At 37.9% G+C, this 20,617-nt stretch overlaps 2 protein-coding genes across 8 annotated transcripts in view; both read right to left on the bottom strand.

Moving 5' to 3' along the window:
* The window catches only part of jade3.S (jade family PHD finger 3 S homeolog), a 51,557-nt gene extending 50,239 nt beyond the window's left edge, over window positions 1-1,318 (bottom strand). For 3 of the 7 annotated variants that reach the window (XM_018249818.2, XM_018249819.2, XM_018249820.2), the window contains exon 1: window positions 913-1,182. In XM_018249818.2, the coding sequence (XP_018105307.1) occupies window positions 913-1,067 (155 nt within the window). In that variant the 5' untranslated portion in view covers window positions 1,068-1,182. Of the gene's footprint in view, window positions 1-912 lie in introns of all 7 variants that reach the window. The other 4 variants (XM_041582949.1, XM_041582948.1, NM_001369613.1 and 1 more) reach the window with 3 other exon arrangements.
* Window positions 1,319-7,801: 6,483 nt separating this feature from the next.
* On the bottom strand, window positions 7,802-20,301 carry rp2.S (RP2, ARL3 GTPase activating protein S homeolog). The gene is given in 5 exon segments (NM_001086618.1): window positions 7,802-8,446; window positions 9,295-9,380; window positions 10,909-11,023; window positions 12,289-12,954; window positions 20,032-20,301. Coding segments are annotated over 5 exon segments (1,062 nt in total). The 5' UTR covers window positions 20,143-20,301; the 3' UTR covers window positions 7,802-8,362.
* Window positions 20,302-20,617: the final 316 nt, after the last annotated feature.

Below are 20,617 nucleotides of genomic sequence, written 5' to 3'. Positions count from 1 at the left end.
GAAGGTCCCAAATCGGGCCGAAATGTTGGGAATATTTTTTGATTATGTGAATACACAAAAGCTATGAATTTCTTGTAAATTATATCCTTATAAACGGTGACTTCTGATGTCATCAGTTATAAACGGTGAGTTCTGATGTCATTTCTGTCACATGACTCTGAAATTTGTGTATTATAATAAATAAAGTACCCCCAGTTGTAAAATATGAGGATGTTAGAAGTTACCTCGGACTTCCATGACCCGAATAAAACACTCAGGCTTCGGCCTTGTGTTTTTATATGGTCATGAAACTCCTTGGTAACTTATAATACCTCATATTTTACAAAATATCTTCATCAGTAACAAAACCTCAGGAACTCATACTCATGTCTGAAACAATCAGCAACATTATTTTCCTCGTGTAGTTTTCCTTGTCTGAAATGAGTGGGGAAAGAGTCAAGGTTGTAGGCACTTTCCATACATTATAAATTGTAAAGCAAACCAGCAGCCCAATGGCACATTCCCAGCAAGCCCTCCCGCTCGCAATGAAGTGAATTTCCCGGCATGCCTAAGTAGTGCAGAAGGAGCGCCCCGGTTGAAAGTTCCTTCCTTGTCCTTACATGCACTGACGGGAGAGGAGCCCTGGGCTGGGCACACAGGCATCATAGACCTCTCTCACGTTGTTCCTAAGGAAGACACCCCCTCTGAGAAGCAATGGAAAGTGCAGCTCAGGTCATTCTCCCTTGCTAGGCCGGCAAATGGTCACACACAATCAAAAGGAATGGGGGTAAGATTGTCACACATATACTGTACATAGAACCCACATAACAGGCCTGTCTGTAGCTTCAGTGGCATTGTGTGCAATATAGTGTGCAATACTGTGTGCGATACTGTGTGCGATAGCATCACTGGCCCGCATCAGGCACCGCTCACCTTTCTGTTGCAGCTGCTGTAGATCGCTGGCTTTTCCCCTCCGCTGCCCTTTCAGATGGCAAGCATGGCTGGATTGTACCCTGGCAGAGGGGCTGAGTCCGTTCAGCGCCTGTGCCTTTCCTCTCTGTCTGCAGACTCCCAGCAGGCGCGCACATCTACACATACAACGAGCCTATTGTATTGACACCGCTAGTTGGCTTCCCACGCTCCTCCTCTTCCCTTTCCTCCTTGCCCTCCCAGCTTATTGCCCGCTTGGCTGCGGAGAGGTTGGAGTCGGCGGGCTACCAGATTTATTAAGCACCTTGGTGCCTTCCCGTAGTCATATGGTTTCCCCTACGTGTAGAGCAATTAGTCTCTTCTCCAGAGTCAAACGACTCCAAGCGTGTCCCAATAGCCTTTAGTCTAGGAGTTGTAACTCTTGCTCTATTTTGAACTAAATCCAGACATATACAGTATTACTGACACCTTACTGCACCTCAGCATCCCTTTGCTATATAAAATGAGCCCCACAATAAAATATGCATTATTTCATCCCATTGTTAAATCTGTGAGGTAAAAGTGAACTGGTGACCTAAAATATTATGAGCCTCACGGTATAGGATGTAGTATTGCATGCCATTCCTCATTATACAGTACTTAAACCTGTGACATAACCATCAACTGCTTGCCTAAACAGTGTGTCCCACACTAAAGCCACTTTCCAACCAAAACTCCTGAAACAACTATTAATCATTTGCTGGATTGGATAAGTGACATATAAAAGGAAACAAATGTTGCATGATATTGCACAACTCCACACTGTGTGATATTTTTCCCTAAATATTCCCTTTTGGTAGTCGCTGTTGAAGAATGAGCAGGAAGATGGGCTCCTCAACTGTATAAGCCTCAGGCAAAGCAGAATATTCCTTATCATTAGTGTTCACTGAGCTTTTACTTCAGGGAAATAGTAGCTATGGTAATTCTGATGAGAGAACTGGGAAGATGTATTTTTCTGAGAGCCTCAGGTTGAGAGGCGGTGGGAATAAGGGCAAAGTAAAGACTGTGATTTAAAAAATACACACTAAAAATGTTTAATTAATTATGATCTGACTTATTTTGCTCTGGTTGAGCTGGCTTATGTAAAAATAATGGGAAAGGGCCACATCGACGGTCAACAACTTGGCAGGATTTTCTAGATTGTCTAACAGATAACCTGTCTGGTTTTGGTCAGAGATCAGTCAGCAGGTCATTGGCATCCCGGGCTTCTGAGGAAGTGGCAAGGTTTTGACACAAAACGTGTTAAGCAAGCCAAATGCATACCCCACTGGTGTACTGTTTAATAAAAAAGTTTAATGTTTAATAAAATTGAATGATCTAAACACAAATGACTCCGTCACTGACCAACCAGGCACGTGAGACCCCTACCAGTTAATGTCTATTTGGATGCAGTTATGTTCAGAACCAGAAGGAACCGCTATGCAGTCCCAGTAAACACAGATATAAGCTCATACCTTAATTGATGCATTGGCATCCCCCATATCTGGACCAATAAGCTACCAAGTCAGAATCTTTTATTCCCCAATCCCCGTGTATGGCCACCTTATTATATGCACACAATCTTTTATTATTTAAGATCATTATGTGTATTAAGCTGGCGAAACATACTTTGGCATTTAGAGTAACAATACACAAGGCAACACACACCAAGAATTGAGGTAATAAACATGCACGGTTTTCTTCTCTGCAATCATTGCTTTGTGTGCTGTATTTTATTTTGTTTCTAAAACAAAAAAGTGCCAGTCCCTTATAACTCATACCTGAACACCAGGCTTACTATTTTTTTCAAGGCTAGTGTTTTTTTATTACATTATTTGGGTAATGGCACATGGGACTGTTTCCCGCGCACACAATGTTATGTTTTTTGTTATTCCAAAAACTTGCCATCAAAACTGCCCCCATGGCCTAATTCCGCTATAGAAGGCACTTGTTCAGGTCCGAACATCCCTTCAAAATTGGACACCAATAACACATAACAGGGTATATAAAAAATTCATGCAGGGATGGATAATGTCGTATAAGATGCATATTCTGCATGGTATTTTCCACTCAAGCTACTTTGGTTTTATAAGGGGCAAGCCACATGTTCCCTCAAATTGAGCTACAAAAATAAATGTGCCAAAGATTTTTCCAGGTTTAGTGAACCTCTGTTTTAACACAGAAGGCTAGTAAAAACCACAACCACATGCATGCTATTGGTTACTAGGCCTGCAGCAAACTCCACAATGGATCATAGGTTGGACTTTCTGTACCAGCCCAGATGTAGACTACATTAATTAGAGAATTTATAACTAATCCCTTATCAGGCATTCGTCCATTGTTTTAAGTTTATATTTAATAATTATTTTTTAAATTTATGATTAAAATAAATTTAAATATTAATTTAGAATGACCGACCACTAATTGCCTTACCACCATGTACATTATACCAAAATTTATTTTGATGTGAATGTAAAGTCTTTATATAAATAGGTCAGGATACAATTTCCCATTGAAACCTGCTTATGTGAGTAGCCATGGCTGCTCTGACAAGGCAGCCACATCAAAAAGCTCTTATGAAACAGTAGTCTCTGGTGTCCAAACTGTCATAAAACAAGAACACTTGTCTGAAATTATCAGTAAATACTTTTTGAAACAATTGCAAATATGGGTGTACTTTAACTTTACTAAGTTGTGTATAGTGTGACATATCTGTAATTGGTTGGTATACTTTTAAATTCTATACCCATTAAGAAAAGAGTTCTTAAGATATTTGATTTTAAAAGACTCCAAGTCAACATCTTATTCAGCATTTACTACATTTATTAAAGAACAGATCATGTAATTTCAAGATACATAAAAAATACATAAAAATTGTACAAAAGCAAATGAGACATTGGCACCAAACAGACAATTCCAGCATATATCATGTTGCCCTCATATGTATTTTAAACTTAAAAAATAAAACTACAGTTATGATGCTGGATTCCACACTCTGAATCCAAATTTCACAAGACATCCATTTAATTGTGATAAAAATAGCATCAGATAGCGGGAGTGGGATTGTGAAGTCACCATTGTTATGGACAATAAAACGGCACAGCCAAAGCTCCCTTTTTACTAAAGTTACATTACAGCAGACTGAAGACTGCAGACTGAAGGTGTCTTAACAAGCAGAAAAGTGCAAGAATGATAGCTTTAGCTTAAGTAACGTAAAATCTGTGAACATTAAAAAGTACAAAATGCATACAAAATTATCTTATTCAGCAAAAATAACACAATTGCAGAATTTGAATAACATTTCCTCTTTAGGGATCTCGAATATTTTAATGGTCCCCAATCCCCTATGAAAACACAACACATGCACAACAACTTGAAAGATCATATGTCAATAGGATCTATATTTGTGTTTGCTATTCAGATAATAGCCTAACTATATATTCCTACTATATATTTTTAGCACAGACTAATACTGGTAATTTTGGTTTTGTATACTAATATAGGGAATATCGTACCGCCTATATTAAAATATAGGTGTATTACAAGTCACCGGGGAGTTCCATGACCATATTGAAAAGGCATAGGACTGCAGGCAAGACGCTATTATACAGGTGAAGGAGCTCCCAGGTGACTCCTAGTATACTAATATTTTACAACATGGTTTGTTTATTAATACACAACATTTAGGGAGTCATGTACCACAACTGAGATTACTAAACACTGTTAGGATATATAAGGCTATATTTTGCAAGTTATTCAGGTTCTTGTGGAGATACAATTGATGTCATAATTTATACCTATATCACCAAAGTACAGCAGGGTAACAAGTTAAATTTATAGCATTTGATTCATTTGGAGGTGTTTCACAGTATAGACACATGTTGCAGCAACAGCCAATCCCTTGGCAAGAAATTCAGCTACACTTTTAGTCCCAAAAAAACCAATACAAGAATTGTTTTCACTTCAGTATAACACACCTAAAAATTTTATTTATGTGCACCAGCAAAACATTTTCTGTGTGATAATTTGAACTGTTTTGTACATTGCATTACAATTTCAGCTATATTACTAATGACATTCCGACTGAGCTGCATAATTTTCTGTGCCTCTAAAAATTACTGATTATGCTGATCAACCTCTAATGGGATTGCACCAAATCTGACTGGATATAATGGCAAATTGGGCCTACTGATAACCAGGTATACTGCATGGTACTAGGTTTGCAGTCAAGCCAAAAATTCCAAAAGTCAACCAGTCGTTGCTGGATAATTTGTTCTGCCGACCTAGAATTTAGCAATCATTTTGTGTTGGACTGAAACGATCGGTTTACATTAGTTCCAAGTACTCAAAGAAGGCCAAAGCTTAAATAAATCTAAGTGTGGTGGCAGACAAGCCTACTGGGGGAGATTAAATTGCACAGTGACAAATCGGCTCTTGTTCGGGCGACTATCCTCGCCTAAACACCTTCCCTCACACGGAATGCATTTTTGAGTGCCACCCTGCCGGCGATTTACATTCTAGCCGGCGGGAAGGCATTTAGGGGAGATTATTGCCCGAAGAAGAGCCGATTTGACGCTGGGCGATTAATCTCCCCCAATAGCCTCTTCTGCCACCACCCTAAATGGTCTGTCGGCCACAGCCCTGACCATATTAACCCCTACAATCATATCTGACAACATAAAAGAGAACAATAACCCAAAACACATCAAAAAGTTCTACCAAAAAAAGGGGAGGGGATAAACATGCAAACAGCTGCTAAATAAGCAGAACAGAAAATAAATCACAGAATGGTGCTTGGTCCAAGCAGTGTGACCACACCAAAATATAGATAAGTAATAACAAACAGACCCTGGCTCTATATGATTACTTTCCCTATAATATGACAGAATTTTAATTTGTCATAAATGTGTAGTGATACAGTATCTTTGTTTTGTATGGAGGATCTTTCTTTGTGCTTTAGCACAGCACAGCAATATTGCAGCTGCCACTGATATGCATAAATGTAGACATTCAAACAGAGACGGTTATATGCTTCTGCAGCTTAATCACATTGGAATATTTACTATTTTTTATGTACTTTATATTTATAACTAGTCAGTAATCCTTTAAAGCGATACAGATACGTTCCTATAAGAATCATAAGAACGTGTCCATATCAAGGAGGTTCTGCAAGCGGAATATTTTCCTCTAAAAGCCCCCCTCAAAGCCACCCCAGCCTCGTGAACCTTTGTGAAGCCTACACTCTGACACCGCTAACAGATCTTCTGCGTTGTTTCAGTGATGCTGGCCTGGGGATGAAGCGATCCTTCCATAGGCTGAAGTCCTGTTTTCATTTGTAATTAGTCTATGGAAGGATCGTGCAGCCCTCAGCCCAGAATCACTGAAACAACACAGAAGATCCATTAGCAGTGTCGGAGGGTTGGCTTAAAGGGGAACTGTCACCCTATGAAATAATTTCAAATTCTTTTCTATCATGTTAGTTGAGCAAAATAAACTTTACTTACACTATATTTATTATTTAAATTTTGTTTCCTTCTGTCTTGGAATTATACAATCACAGCAAGCAGGCAGCAGCCATTTTGTGGACACTGTTATTAAGGGAAATTGTGTATCACCCCAAAATCTTGTGTATGCACCAGAATGGGGGACCTAATGTCCATGTGCAGTGCCCTACACAATTATAGAGTCTGATGAGGGAAGGGGGAATGTGGGGAGAGCAGTGACATGTAGGAAGTGCTGAATGGAAAGTGAAAGTAATTGACTGCCCCTCCTCTATGCCACGGGCATAGAGGCGGGGCAGGTATTATTTGATTGACAGTTTAGATATTTAAACACCTTTATAACAGGTATGGATGTTTTAATGAAATTTTTTTTGGGGGTTTCATATTTAATTTGCAAAGGACTTTCATTATGCAGCTTTTTATGTGTAGGTGACAGGTCCACTTTAACGAAGGTTCATGGGCTGGGGGTGACTTTTAGAGGAAAATATTTGGCGTGCAGCACCTCCTTGATATGGACATGTTCCTATGATTTTTACAGGAAAGTGACGGTATCGATTTAAGGCTAAAGTTATTCTGGAATGAGGACCATACAGTGCAAAGTGATCAACATGAATAGGACTTGTGCTAAGCATACCTTTTGCCTTTTGTTTACATATATGTGGTTTGTCAATTCTGATCAGTTCTGAACAGTGCAACTTTCCTCTTCAGAGCAATTGTGGCAGGAGGAGCACAAAAGACCTATATACTGTGCTTATGTTGAATTCTCACATTCTGGTGCAAGCACCCAAAAATGGGGAACTGGAAAAATCATATTCCATTTAAAAGAAAAGTGCTTATGAAAGGAGTATAAAGGTCAGTTTTCATACATTTCAGAAATTTGATAACAGTTACAGAATAATCAGTGATATTCAAATATGAAGCTGCCAAAGTGACTCTTCAGAGCCCTCAATAAAACCCTCTGCTCTTCCTAATTATAAGGTATCTGGCAAGCAGGGCTAATATCTAGTCTACCCTGCCTAAAACTTTACACAGATACAAAGAACATAAGGTAAATATTTACATTCTAAAATGTTCCTCAAAAATACAAACGCTTTATATGCTCAGAAAAACAAAATCATACATTCAGAGTATAAAAAAGTTGATCTGATGAGTGCAATTCATTCACAAAATGTACATGATCACAATGCAAGATGCTTTTTAAAGACAATTAGCCATAAAATGGTAAAATAAATATTACTGAAAAGCATTTTGATTTGCTTACAATCATACTCAGGTACCCTGCATTTCTGGAATGCCATAATTCTAAATTGTTTACCTACACAATTGTAAAAATGTATGCTTTTTTTTTTTTTTTTAAATGCATTAAAATTCTATTTTTTTTTAAACAATTGTACATACCTGTTAAAATGTTGGTTGTACAACAATTATTTAATTCACAAAACAACAAAAAAAGACTGTAAACAAACATTCTACTTGTTCACATTTACACATATGCACTGCTGGCAACACACAGGGCTTATTCAAGATTGCGAGTATGGAGAGATAGTTTACGCAGAACAAACCATTTTGTGGTGTGGGGGAAATAGAACAGAAAAACTGCCCCACTTCCCCGAGTCAAATAAAGGACAAAGTGTAAATAAGCAACATTTAACTCACATTTAAAACACAGAGATGTCTGCTTAGAAAACAATGTCATCATGATCATTTATTTATACAGCACCAGGAATGCTATTTTCAATAGACTGCTTCAAATACCCTTGTAAACCCTTGTTTACATCTCTCTTTCACATGAATGACTTGGGATTCTATAGTATTTCCTTATGCAGGATATTTTTAGTAGAGGAAATATCAGCATTCAGGAAGCAGTTCTGGAAATAGAGGTTTGCTGTATGTAAACATGAGGAACAAAGGCTGAAAGAGATTGCACAAATATATTACATTCCCATCTGCATGTCGGCAAAGTTGTAGAAGTTGTCCACATCACGAGAAGCAGATTCCTTACTCTCTGATACAAACACCTGGGAAGGAGAGAGATTAACGAGTAATTAAATTATTGAATTACATTGAACTTTAAAGTTCCACCATTTTAATGTAATTCTGCAAAAAAAATAATGAACTATGAAACGTAGTAGTAGTTATTTAGGAATTCTTTAGGAGAAAAATGCTGAATTTGATCAATGTGTATTTTTTTTTTTAAATGCTACATACCGATATGTAATAATATGAAAGATTTCTCCAGGGTACTATCTCAAATACAATTTTAAAGCACACCCAGACATAAAAAGCTGTATAATTTAAGTACTTTTAAAATTAAGCATGAAACCCATTTTTTATTATAAAACATCCATAGCTGTTATAAACTGGATACCAACTTTCAGCTGTCAATTGTTTATGGCCTGCCCTCACTTTCAATTCTGCACTTCCTAGATTTTACAGCACTCCTTACCTTACCCTTTCCTACACAACATCTAACTGTGTAGACAATACATGGGCATGGGAATTAGGTGCCACAGTCAGGCACATAAACAAGATTTGGCATGATATAAAGCTTGCCTAAGTTTCAGTCTCCACAACATGGATCCTGCCTGCTTGATGTGATTGTGAACTCCAAGATGGAAAGAAATAAGACTGAAATAATTTATATAGTGTAGTGAAGTTTATTTTGCTTGACTAACATCATAAAATAGGATTTTGAATTATTTCTTAGGTTGACAGGTCCTTTTTAAATCGGGACACGGCAACATAAAGCCCACTACATGCTGTTCTCTCTAGCTGCCCTGCTTTTCTCTATAGTCAACCACTCGTCGTGAAACTAATTACAATTATATATATATATATATATATATATATATATAAAACCACTTACCTTTGTGCCACTGAAGGTGTTGTTGATTACTGTCTGACAGCTGTCTACTGCTCCTTCTCCATTAAATTCCAGTGCAACTACAGGACCTTAAGAGGTAAAGTTGTTGTAGCGAGACATTAAAATAAAACCATTCAAAATTCGAATTAAAAAATAAAATAATGCAGTTCTAATGCATGTGAAAGTCATGTTAAAGAAGAATGAACGGATCCGCACACACAAGATTTTCTGCAGTTGGGGAACTTCCCCTTTTATTATGCCACCAACAGCATCAATGTTTTGGGGGGGGGGGGGTTAACCTACTCTTTCTCAGGAACAGCCATGTAGTCAGACGGATTGTATTAAAGGAACAGCAACACCAAAAATGCTAATTTTTAAAATAATTAATTGAGAATGTACTGTTGCCCTGTACTGGTAAAAAAAAGTTTTGTTGGTTTCAGAAAGACTACTATAGTTAATATAAATAAGCTGCTGTGTAGCCATGGGGGCAGCCACTCAAAGGAGAAAAGGTTTAGATTTACATAGCAGATAACAGATAAGCTCTGTAGAAAACAATGGGAACTTTTTATCTACTATTTTACCTGTGCCTTTTCTCCTTTTTTCAAACTGAATGACTGCCCCCACGGTTGCACAGCAGCTTGTTTTTATAAGCTATAGTAATATTTCTGAAGCAAACATCAGTTTTATCAGTGCAGGGCAACAGTAAGTCATATTTTAATTTTTTGGTGTTACTGTTCCTTTAAGTGTACTAGGCCTAAGTTGATAATTATAAAATATACAGGAGACTGTATGTATAAGTGTATTATTGTATGTAACCTTCCATATTTAAATCTTCACAGACCCCAGTGCATGAGCACTCTCTGTGATCATCCTTATAAGGTGGTTGGCATTATATATAAAGTTATATACAGGTAATGCCTCAGCCACAGCAGTGGGTGAAAAGGATGAAAAGAAAAGTACCTTGCACATAACAAATTTGGTCTCTACATTTTACTGTCTAGTTAATGGTAAATATGTGGCAGACAGAAATATTAGTTATAAACTAGTTACATCTGCTACAGTGTAAATTGTGTTGAATTCTAAGCCACTATATCCTTGCATGGTTAAGGGAAATGTATACAGCTAAAAGAATAAGAACCTGAAAACATTTTAAATAATTCAAGACAAAGACCAGCTGTAAATGGTAAATCAATATCTATACGGATCCCTTATCCCAGTGGATATCTGACTGGGCCAGTTCATATAATTATTGGACCAGGTTGAAAATCTGGTTGATTAAGGATCAAATCATGCCAATTTATCTGGAGCCAGCCACACAAGCAAGTACTGGATTATCTGTCCAAGACCCAAATGGTTCAACCATACTTATTTGCCCCATGACACTTGGCAAATTTGTATCTGCAGTGATATATTATGGTAGGAGGTGGCCTATTCCTTCATTCAAGGTCAACATATCTATTAAAAAAGTTATCATGCAAATTGAAGTGTGATTTGTAGGAATTATAAATCAGAACAGTTTTGTTTTGATATCCTATGACTGCATTACACAGGAAGGGTTACAGGTGATGAAATGCTGTACAGAATAAAAATTACCCTTTAGCAAGCCCTATGTCATACCTTTCTCCAACAGACAGATTAAATCTGTGATATTGTCCTGAAATACTCTTTTGGCATCTTCTATTTTCATTGCAACTTCCTTAGTCTGGATAAGAGATAACCCTTTGCCAACCATCTGCATTAACAATGAAAATGAGGGTTAGTCACTCCTATATTTGTTACCGGCTGGTGGGGGGCAGGAACAAAAGGGGCAGGTGTGACGTCAAAAGGGGCGGAGCCGTGACACAAAAAAGGGGCCACGACGCTGAGACCCGAAGACAGAGGACAAAAGCTAAGTTACAGGGGATTGGGGGCAGGCCGAGGGATCTTTTTGAAGGGTATTACAAATTTACCGGCAGCTACATTACCGGTAAATTTGTAATACCGGCCCAGGCCTTTGCAGTTATTTTACCGGCTAGGCTGGTAAAATACCGTCCGGGTGGCAACCCTAGTCACAACATGAGAAACAGGTTTTGTTATCTTTTGCTCATTATTTACAAAATGCAAAATGTTTCAATTCACACTACGGCAGATGACAAAACTTTACAAAATGCATTTAGTAGATCGCTGATGGGAAAACACTCACGGCACTTCATTTTCTGAAGTTGCCTCATAAATTTAAAAGCGGGTGACAAATCTCTCCATGTGCCATTACCATGAAAGGCTGGGGCACTTCTAGACAATAACAAGTTTTTATAAGTGGAAAGTCATTACAAAATATGGGAAGGACAGGCAGAATACATAAAAAGTTGTTGGGGTGGCACGAGTTAACGCCAGCTAGAAAATAATCATAGATTCTGTCTCTGTTTCAAATTAGAATTGCTGTTTACTATTTGTGGTGTATTTATTAATAATGCACAAGTTCACAAATTGTCAGAGTATAGAAAGCTCTGTACTGAGTATAGGTATATCGGTCTGAAAATAATATTTCCAAAAACCCTGCACTGTACAAACGAGCCCAAGAAGGGCAAAACCAGTCTAGGCTATTCTGTGGACATGAACATTTCTAGGAGCTGTACTGGGCTTTCTCCCTCCCCAAAATCCCTTGGGATTTGCATACAAATGAGGAACAAATGAGGACAGTCTCTCCTCAACCATTTTCCTAGCTCTACATATGCTTTTCAGAAAACTTTGCAATGTACTAAATAGCCCCAGAAGGCCGTAACTTGTCTGGAGTTAAAAATCTGATCAGCATGCTGCCTAAAGGTGGCCATAAACACAGATATCCAAAACCCAGTGGGTTTCAGTTATGGGCTATTCCATCTAAATGAAGATATTTAAGAGCAATACTGGGCCTTATCCCAGAATTGTTGCTTTTATACTGAAAATATAACATATTTAATGTATTGCATGTATATATGAACCCTAGTCACATGCAATAAAACATTGCACTTCTATTACCTCATCAATCATTTTTCTAGCATTTGCTGTGGTGTAATCTCCCGCAAAGAAAACTACCAAGCAGGATTCATCACTTTTCTTCAGCCGCTGGCCCCAAGTCACAGGTATTATGCTCTTATGAACATCTGCAGAAACCCGAACACATTTCAGCTCGTCTGAATCAGGCAGGGGTATAAAATCCTGGATTACAGCATCAGGTGGGAGAAGGGACCAGTTTGTTTCTCCAGCTACTGGTGTAAAGTCATGGATGTTGCTCCACGTATTGTTGAGAATGCTCAATCCAGCTTCCTTGAACTGCAATGCCAGCTCTGGGTAATAGTACTGAAAGCATCCAAACTTCATGCTTGTAGAGGACTCTATAATAGGCTGGGTGGAGCAGCAAAGGAACACATCCATTCTCCTGCAGTCCCTAGTGCGGAATTGTTGGCAGGCCACCACACATTTGCAGTCTTTACAGTCACGGAAAAACACACTGCCCTTTACAGGCCCTAGGAAAATGCGACAGTTAGTACAATCATCAATAGTGATGGTCGCAGAATGGTCAAAGATGTAGATGTTGCAGTTTTCACACTCCTGGATAACAAATTGTTGACCTGCAACTTTATCTGGCAGCTTGCCTACAGTTTGGTCCTTTAGTCCAGTAAACATATAATCCTTTGGGTCAACCTAATGAGAATATAAAAAAAAAATCAATTAATTGAGATCATTTTAAACCCTCTATTGTGAATGTTGGAGTTGAAATGTGAAAAAAAACCTCACAATCCATGCAGAAGTCTTACGAGAACTTAGACGGGAACGAGGCTTAGACGGGAACTATACCACTGAGAATTGTAACTCGCTATAAAATGCATAACATACAACATTCCATATTTAAAACACGGTTTCATATAAAGCATGTACCATTGGATAACCCTATGCTAAACATGTCAATGTGGTAAAATAATCTGATAGGTCACTTAGGATAAATAATCTATTGTCTATTGGTTAAGTTTTTCCCAGAATGTATAGTTTTCCTTTAAATACAGGTACACACATTTCTTTGCAATAACGTTTGGGGACTTCCGGGTACTGATAATTGCAATATCAGGATGCTGGAACTGTGCAGGATATTTTCATTTCTACATTTGTCTGCCAACAGAGTTTTAAAGGGGTAGATCACCTTTGAGATAACTTTTTGTATGGTGTAGAGAGTGATATTCTGAGACAATTTGCAATTGGTTTTCAGTTATTATTATTTATTGTTTTCAAGTTATATAGCTTTTTATTCAGCAGCTCTGCAGTTTGCAATTTCAGCAAACTGGTTGTTAGGGTCCAAATGACCCTAGCAACCAGGCACTGATATGAATAAGTGACTGTTATATGAATAGGAGAGGACCTGAATAAAAGTCGAGTAATACATAGAAGCAATAATAATACAGAAGACTCAGAAGAAGCAGGGAAATAATGAAAAAACTATACAAAATAAATAATGAAGACCAATTGAAAAGTTGCTTAGAATTGGCATAGTAAATGTCAACTTAAAGGTGAACCACTCCTTTAAGGAAAAATCAATATGTCAGCTCTCCTTCAGTCAAGACTCCAATTATCACAATGCCTTTCCCTTCTGTTATTCAACTCCTTCTCAGCACTTACTCACAGAACATGCAAAGTATTATGGGTACTGGAGTCTTGCCTTGAAAATAAAATAATAGAATGGCATGAGTAGTCAGAAGAAATCATTGTGAGAATAGTAATAGACACTGCTTTCCATAGCAATTATACTTACAAATACCTTTTGAAATCAATAAAAATATTTACATGATGTATAATGGACATTTTCATTCAATAATGTAATGCTATCTACTTAAGACTGTGCATCAAACTCTAAGGCTAAGGGCACACTAGGCGATAGCGCCGCGATTTGACTCGCGGCGACTTTTCGCCGCGACTTTTAATCCGCAATCGCTGTGGAAACTTTTGCGCTGGCGTCTATGGGGAATCGCGAGCGTAAAAACACACGCGGCGATCTTTTTTCTATTGTCGCTCGAAATCGCCTCTCTAGGCGATTTCGAGCGACAATAGAAAAAAGATTGCCGCGTGTGTTTTTACGCTGGCGATTTGTCGCGATTCCCCATAGACGCCAGCGCCAAAGTTTCCCCAGCGATTGCGGATTAAAAGTCGCGGCGAAAAGTCGCCGCGAGTCAAATCGCGGCGCTATCGCCTAGTGTGCCCTTAGCCTTAAGGTTATGGCACACTGGATATATTCTCTGCTCCTGTATTGAACAGGCAAACTGTTTACAGAACCCTGTGGAGATGTTAAAAAAAGATTTAAGGTGGCCATACACGGGCAGATTACAGCTGCTATCGGTCCTTTAGACCAATTTGGCAGTTTATCTGCCAGTGTGTGGGGGGCTTCCAACGTGTCTTCCCGATCGATATCTTGCCACAATATCGATCGGGAAGGTTTCATTTTTCAGGCGATCGACCCGTTGTAGCCCATTGCTCCTCGTTGTAATCCGATCGTTCAGCCCTAGGGCCGAACATTTGAGAATATAGCCATGCATTGGTGGGCATATCGGGGAAAGATCCGTTCGTTTGGTGATGTAGTATAAACGAGCAGATCTTATAGTGTATGGCCAGCTTTACGCTCTGCAAACTGAACATGGCTGCTGTGCAGCACCCTCTATGTAAAGACTACCTTATCTGTCTGTAAGCAGCCTTATTTCCTTCCAAGTGACATGAATGCCAGTTAGTCATTGCTTAACCTTTGCCCTTACAGGAAACCCAAACCTAGTAGACAGAACAGGAAGCTGAGGTATGGAAGTCAAACAGTCATTCATTCATCACACATTCTTCATCCTCACATGAATCAATTCACAGCTTACATTTCAGTTTAAACTGTCTGCCAGAATGCCTTCCTTACTCATTCTCTGGTAGAACGTGTGAATAATGCATTTGGCTGAGAATATACATAAAGTCTAAGGACTTATGTAAAATACATGGTTTCTAAAAGATATGGGGCCTGTTATCCAGAATACCTAGTACCTGGGGTTTTAAAAAACAAGGGTCTTTCTTTAATTTGGATCTACAAAATATAATTTAAACATGAACCCATTATGATTGTTTTATTTCCTGAGGATCGAACACAATGTATCGCTATATTATTATTTTGCAAAAGGAAATAATTTCTAAGATCTAGGTTAAAATTAGGCCTTTGGGAGATGCCCTTCCCATACCTCAGAACTTTCTGGATAACCAGTTTCTGGATAACAGGTCCTATACATGTAACCTATGAGCAAAATCATAAGGAAATAGAACTACTAAAACTGATTTGAACTTTGCCAGCTTAGTGCTGTCCCATTTTATAATAGTAAATACATAACATCCTTTGGGTTCTTTATATATATATATATTATACAAAAGCCATGAATATTTTGTAAATTATATCCTTATGGTGAGTTCTGATGTCATCAGTTATAAACGGTGAGTTCTGATGTCATCAGTTATAAACGGTGAGTTCTGATGTCATTTCTGTCACATGACTTACTGAAACTTGTGTATTATAATAAATAAAGTACCCCCAGTTGCAAAATATGAGGATATTAGAAGTTACCTCGGAGTTCCATGACCTGTATATGTTTTTATATGGTCATGAGGGCCCACTGTAATTGGTTCTATTAAACAGAACTGTGTTTTTCAGGGTGCACTCTCTTTAAGCATTTGTATCTGAATATGCAGTTTTTAGCATTTTTGTGTATAATATTGATTGTATTTGTATTTAAGACTGTATATATTCCAGGGTCTTTTGATTTTTCTGTGCTCTGTATATTTTACTGGTTTCCTGGAGTCACTGACAATTTTGACTAGTACTATACAACAAATTTACCTGACACTTTACTATTATATATTACACAAAAGACATGAATATCTTGTAAATTATATCCTTATAAACGGTGAGTTCTGATGTCATCAGTTATACGCGGTGAGTTCTGATGTCATTTCTGTTACATGACTCACTGAAACTTGTGTATTATAATAAATAAAGTACCCCCAGTTGCAAAATATGAGGATATTAGAAGTTACCTCAGAGTTCCATGACCTGTATAATTTTGACTGGTTAACTCTGTACTGCACAACAAATTTACCTGACACTTTACTATTATATAATACACAAAAGACATGAATATCTTGTAAATTATATCCTTATAAACGGTGAGTTCTGATGTCATCAGTTATAAACGGTGAGTTCTAATGTCATTTCTGTTACATGACTCACTGAAACTTGTGTATTATAATAAAGTACCCCCAGTTGCAAAATATAAGGATATTATAAGTCACTTAGGAGTTCCATGACCATATAAAAGCATGAGGCCGAAAAATAACCACAACCCACTACCAGTTTTCCCTGGATGGCACACAGAATGTCTGCTATACATTAATGATTGCCTGGATGCAGCCTTCAAACTGTAGTTCAGCTGCACTTACCAGCAAATTGCTGTCTTTGAGTGAATTAGCATAGCAACAGCAAGAAACTGATCTATTATTATAATTATTCATAACATGTATTTATAAAGATCCAACATCTTCAGCAGCAACACTCTACAATAAATGGATTTGTACATTGAACATACAGAATTAAATACAAAGCAACCAATAACCAATACAAGAAGTAAAGATGGCGTTGCCCAAAAAAGTTTGCATTCCAATATATTCATTGTTATCTGTAAATTGCAATTTAACAGTGCAGTAACTGGTCAGGGTTAGACAGTATTCATGATATACCATTCTCTGCACTCACCACTCATTCTGTTCTCTATACTTCTACACTCTAGCCACTGTGCTTCAGCCAAATATAACAAAAAATACTTGAAGCATGCAAATGCAAGAATTCAAGAACTATATTCTTGGCAGTTAGGTGTGTCTTTACCAGAGAAGTGACTAGTTCTGAAATTAGTACATAATTACACTTCCATATGACTTATCTGTTTATACGCAACACATTTCCCTTTTTGTCGGATGGGTGCAGGGAATTCAAGTACAGATTTTGTTTTTAGAAATCCTACAAGGGCATTTTTTGGCATTAAAGGGGTTGTTCACCTTCCAAACACTTTTTTCAATTCAGTTGTTATTAGATGGTTCCCCAGAAATAAAGACTTTTTTCAAATACTCCATTATTTATTTTTTACTGTTCTTCCAAAATCTAAGTTTAAAGTTGAATGTCCCTGTCTCTGGTGTTTGAGTCTGACAGCTCAGTAATTCAGGTGCAGACTCTAAACTGTTACAATTTTGCAAAATGTACTTGATACATTTCTCAGCAGCATCTCTGGAGTATTGGCAACATTTGTATCAATTCTAACAGCTGCCTGTAATGAAACCCAGAGATTCTGCTCAGCAGGCACACAGATATGAAATGTATCCATTTAGAACAGTTTACAGGGTCGGCGACCCCCCCCAAGCTGCTTTAGAAGGTGAAAAATTATAGAAAATAGAAAGTGATTGGAAAAAGTTGTTATTTCTGGTGATCTATCTGAAAACAACTAGTTGTTTGAAGATGAACCACCCCTTTAAGGAGGTATACACAAACCCACATAACATAATGTAAAATTGTTTAGAGTGCAGTATTTATGATTAATGTGTAACATTCCACTTTAAAAAGATCCTTTAAAAACAACAGTGACACCCCTGAATGAGGACTGGAGTGTTTACGGTTTTCTGAGTATCAGGAGTCAACCTACAAGCACTTACGTGGATGTGGTGAGTGCGGAAAGTGTCTACTTTGTGAAAAAAAAGTAGAACCACATCTGCAAACATTCTGAAGGGGTTGCTTAGTTTCTTTAGATTTATATTTTGCCTCTCTAACATTGTCCTAGCAACCAAAATACAATCAATGCCAATCCAATAGTGTTTTTATGTCAGACACAAGTAGCAAGTGTATGTATATATATATATATATATATATATATATATATATATATATATATATATAAATATATATATATATATATATATATATATATATATATATATACACACGTGTGTGTGTGTCTATATATATATATATATATATATATATATATATATATATATATATATATATATCACACATCTGACACACACACAAAGATTATTTCAGAAGATATTCCTTATAGGAAAGGCATTGAAAAACAAGCTATTACCGTAACCGTGAGTAAGTGCACATTGTCAGTGTCAGGCAGGACTGCAATACGCCAGGGATACAAAGCCCAGCAACCAGTTTCTTGGATCCTGCCAATTGTAATTCACCAATGGTTCAGAGGCTGCAGCATGGATACCAGAGCAAAGTGTTGTACTGAAATAGAGGCTTTATCAAGGCAGGTAGATTTCCTCTTTCTGTCCATACACTTATCAAACAACATATATATGAATTGTTCCATTTTAAAAAAAAAAGGCTACATTTAAAAATAACATAATTTGTTAAATTCCTAATCAGTGGTGGCATAGAAACCAGTGTAGCCTGCGCTACGCACCAAAGCCAGTTACTGAGCGTAAGCAGACAACACGAATTCCTATTAAAGGGGTTGTTCACCTGATTTAAAGGGATACTGTAATGGGAAAAAAATTTCAAAATGAATCAGTTAAAGAGTGCTGCTCCAGCAGAATTCTGCACTGAAATCCATTTCTCAAAAAAGCAAACATATTTTTTAATATTCAATTTTGAAATCTGACATGGGGCTAGACATATTGTCAATTTCCAAGCTGCCCCAAGTCATGTGACTTGTGATCTGATAAACTTCAATCACTCTTTACTGCTGTACTGCAAGATGGAGTGATATCACCCCAATGGGAAGGTAACCAGATAACAGCTCCCTAACACAAGATTACAGCTGCCTGGTAGATCTAAGAACAACACTCAATAGTAAAAACTCATGTCCCACTGAGACTCCTTCAGTTACATTGAGAAGGAAAAACAGCAGCCTGCCAGAAATCATTTCTCTCCTAAAGTGCAGACCAGGGGCAGCTGGGAAATTGATAAATTGTCTAGCCCCATGTCAGATTTCAAAATTGAATATAAAAAAATCTGTTTGCTCTTTTGAGAAATGGATTTCAGTGCAGAATTCTGCTGGAGTAGCACTATTAACTGATGTGTTTTGAAAAAAACATGTTTTCCGATGACAGGATCCCTTTAACTTTTGGTATGGTGTAGAGAGTGATTTTCTAAAACAATTTGCAATTGATTTTTAATTATTTGTGGTTTTTGAGTTATTTAGCTTTTTATTCAGCAGCTCTCCAGTTTGCAATTTCAGCAATCTAGTTGCTAGAGTCCATATTACCCTAGCAAACATTCATTGATTTGAATAAGAGACTGGGATATGAATAGGAGAGGCCTGAACAGAAAGATGAATAATAAAAAGTAGCAATAACAATAAATGTGTAGTCTTACAGAGCATTTTTTTTTTTAGATGGGGGTCAGGGACCCCCATTTGAAAGCCGCAAAGAGACTGAAGAAAAAGGCAAATAATTAAAAAAAAAACTATAGAAAATAAATAATGAAGCCCAATTGAAAAGTTGATTAGAATTAGGAATTCTAGAACATACTAAAAGTTAACTTAAAGGCGAAGCACCCCTTTAATGTACGATCAGGCAACTAATACAGCCGATGCCTATATGTCAGCCGTCATGCTGTGGCTCGTACTGTCCAATCAGTGTCCAGCAGTTATAACAATGCCAATGGCTGGCACTTGCATGTCAATCAGCAGTGTATATAAGCAACACACGGTTTGTTACCTTCTCCCTCTTATCCCAACTATACTGCTTGGGCTCTTCCCCATCTTGCTGGGGCTGCTCCTCTTCGCTGTTCCTCTTCCTCTTTGCTTTCTTGGAGAAAAAGCAACCCATGTCTCCTTACTAACCAGGTCAGGCACTGGGGGCGCAGACAGAAAACAGCAGCTACCGCAACGAGCTCCTTGTTACTTGGCAAGATAGGTAAAAAAAAACTCAAGGCCGAAGCAAAAACACACAGCACCTCAATGATTACGTGCGCTTGCACGCGCAGCTCGTTCCACAGAGCAGCCAGGCACGCGCACGTGCGATCACTTCTGTTTCAGTAGCAGGAGCCGTGCGCGGCCCCGAGGCAGCCCCACCTCTGGGAGAGAAACTTTCTGTTTCCATGGCATCTGAACCTAAACACAGTTATAATTAGAGAATTCGTTCTAAAAATAAATTGGTTTCGTGTAAAGCAGGCACTTCTGGCTCAGGCGTACTGTTACTTCCAGCAGCAGCAAAAAACAATTATGCACATTCACAGCCCCTCACATGGAAGTAAGATTTGTGGTGATGAAAGCAACTGTTCCTTCCCTGTTTTGTCTATCTT

The sequence above is a fragment of the Xenopus laevis genome, chromosome 2S, assembly GCF_017654675.1.
Source record: "Xenopus laevis strain J_2021 chromosome 2S, Xenopus_laevis_v10.1, whole genome shotgun sequence".
Lineage (NCBI taxonomy): Eukaryota > Metazoa > Chordata > Amphibia > Anura > Pipidae > Xenopus > Xenopus laevis.
The sequence above is the reverse complement of the archived record's forward strand: the minus strand, read 5'-3'. Positions and strand labels throughout refer to the sequence as shown.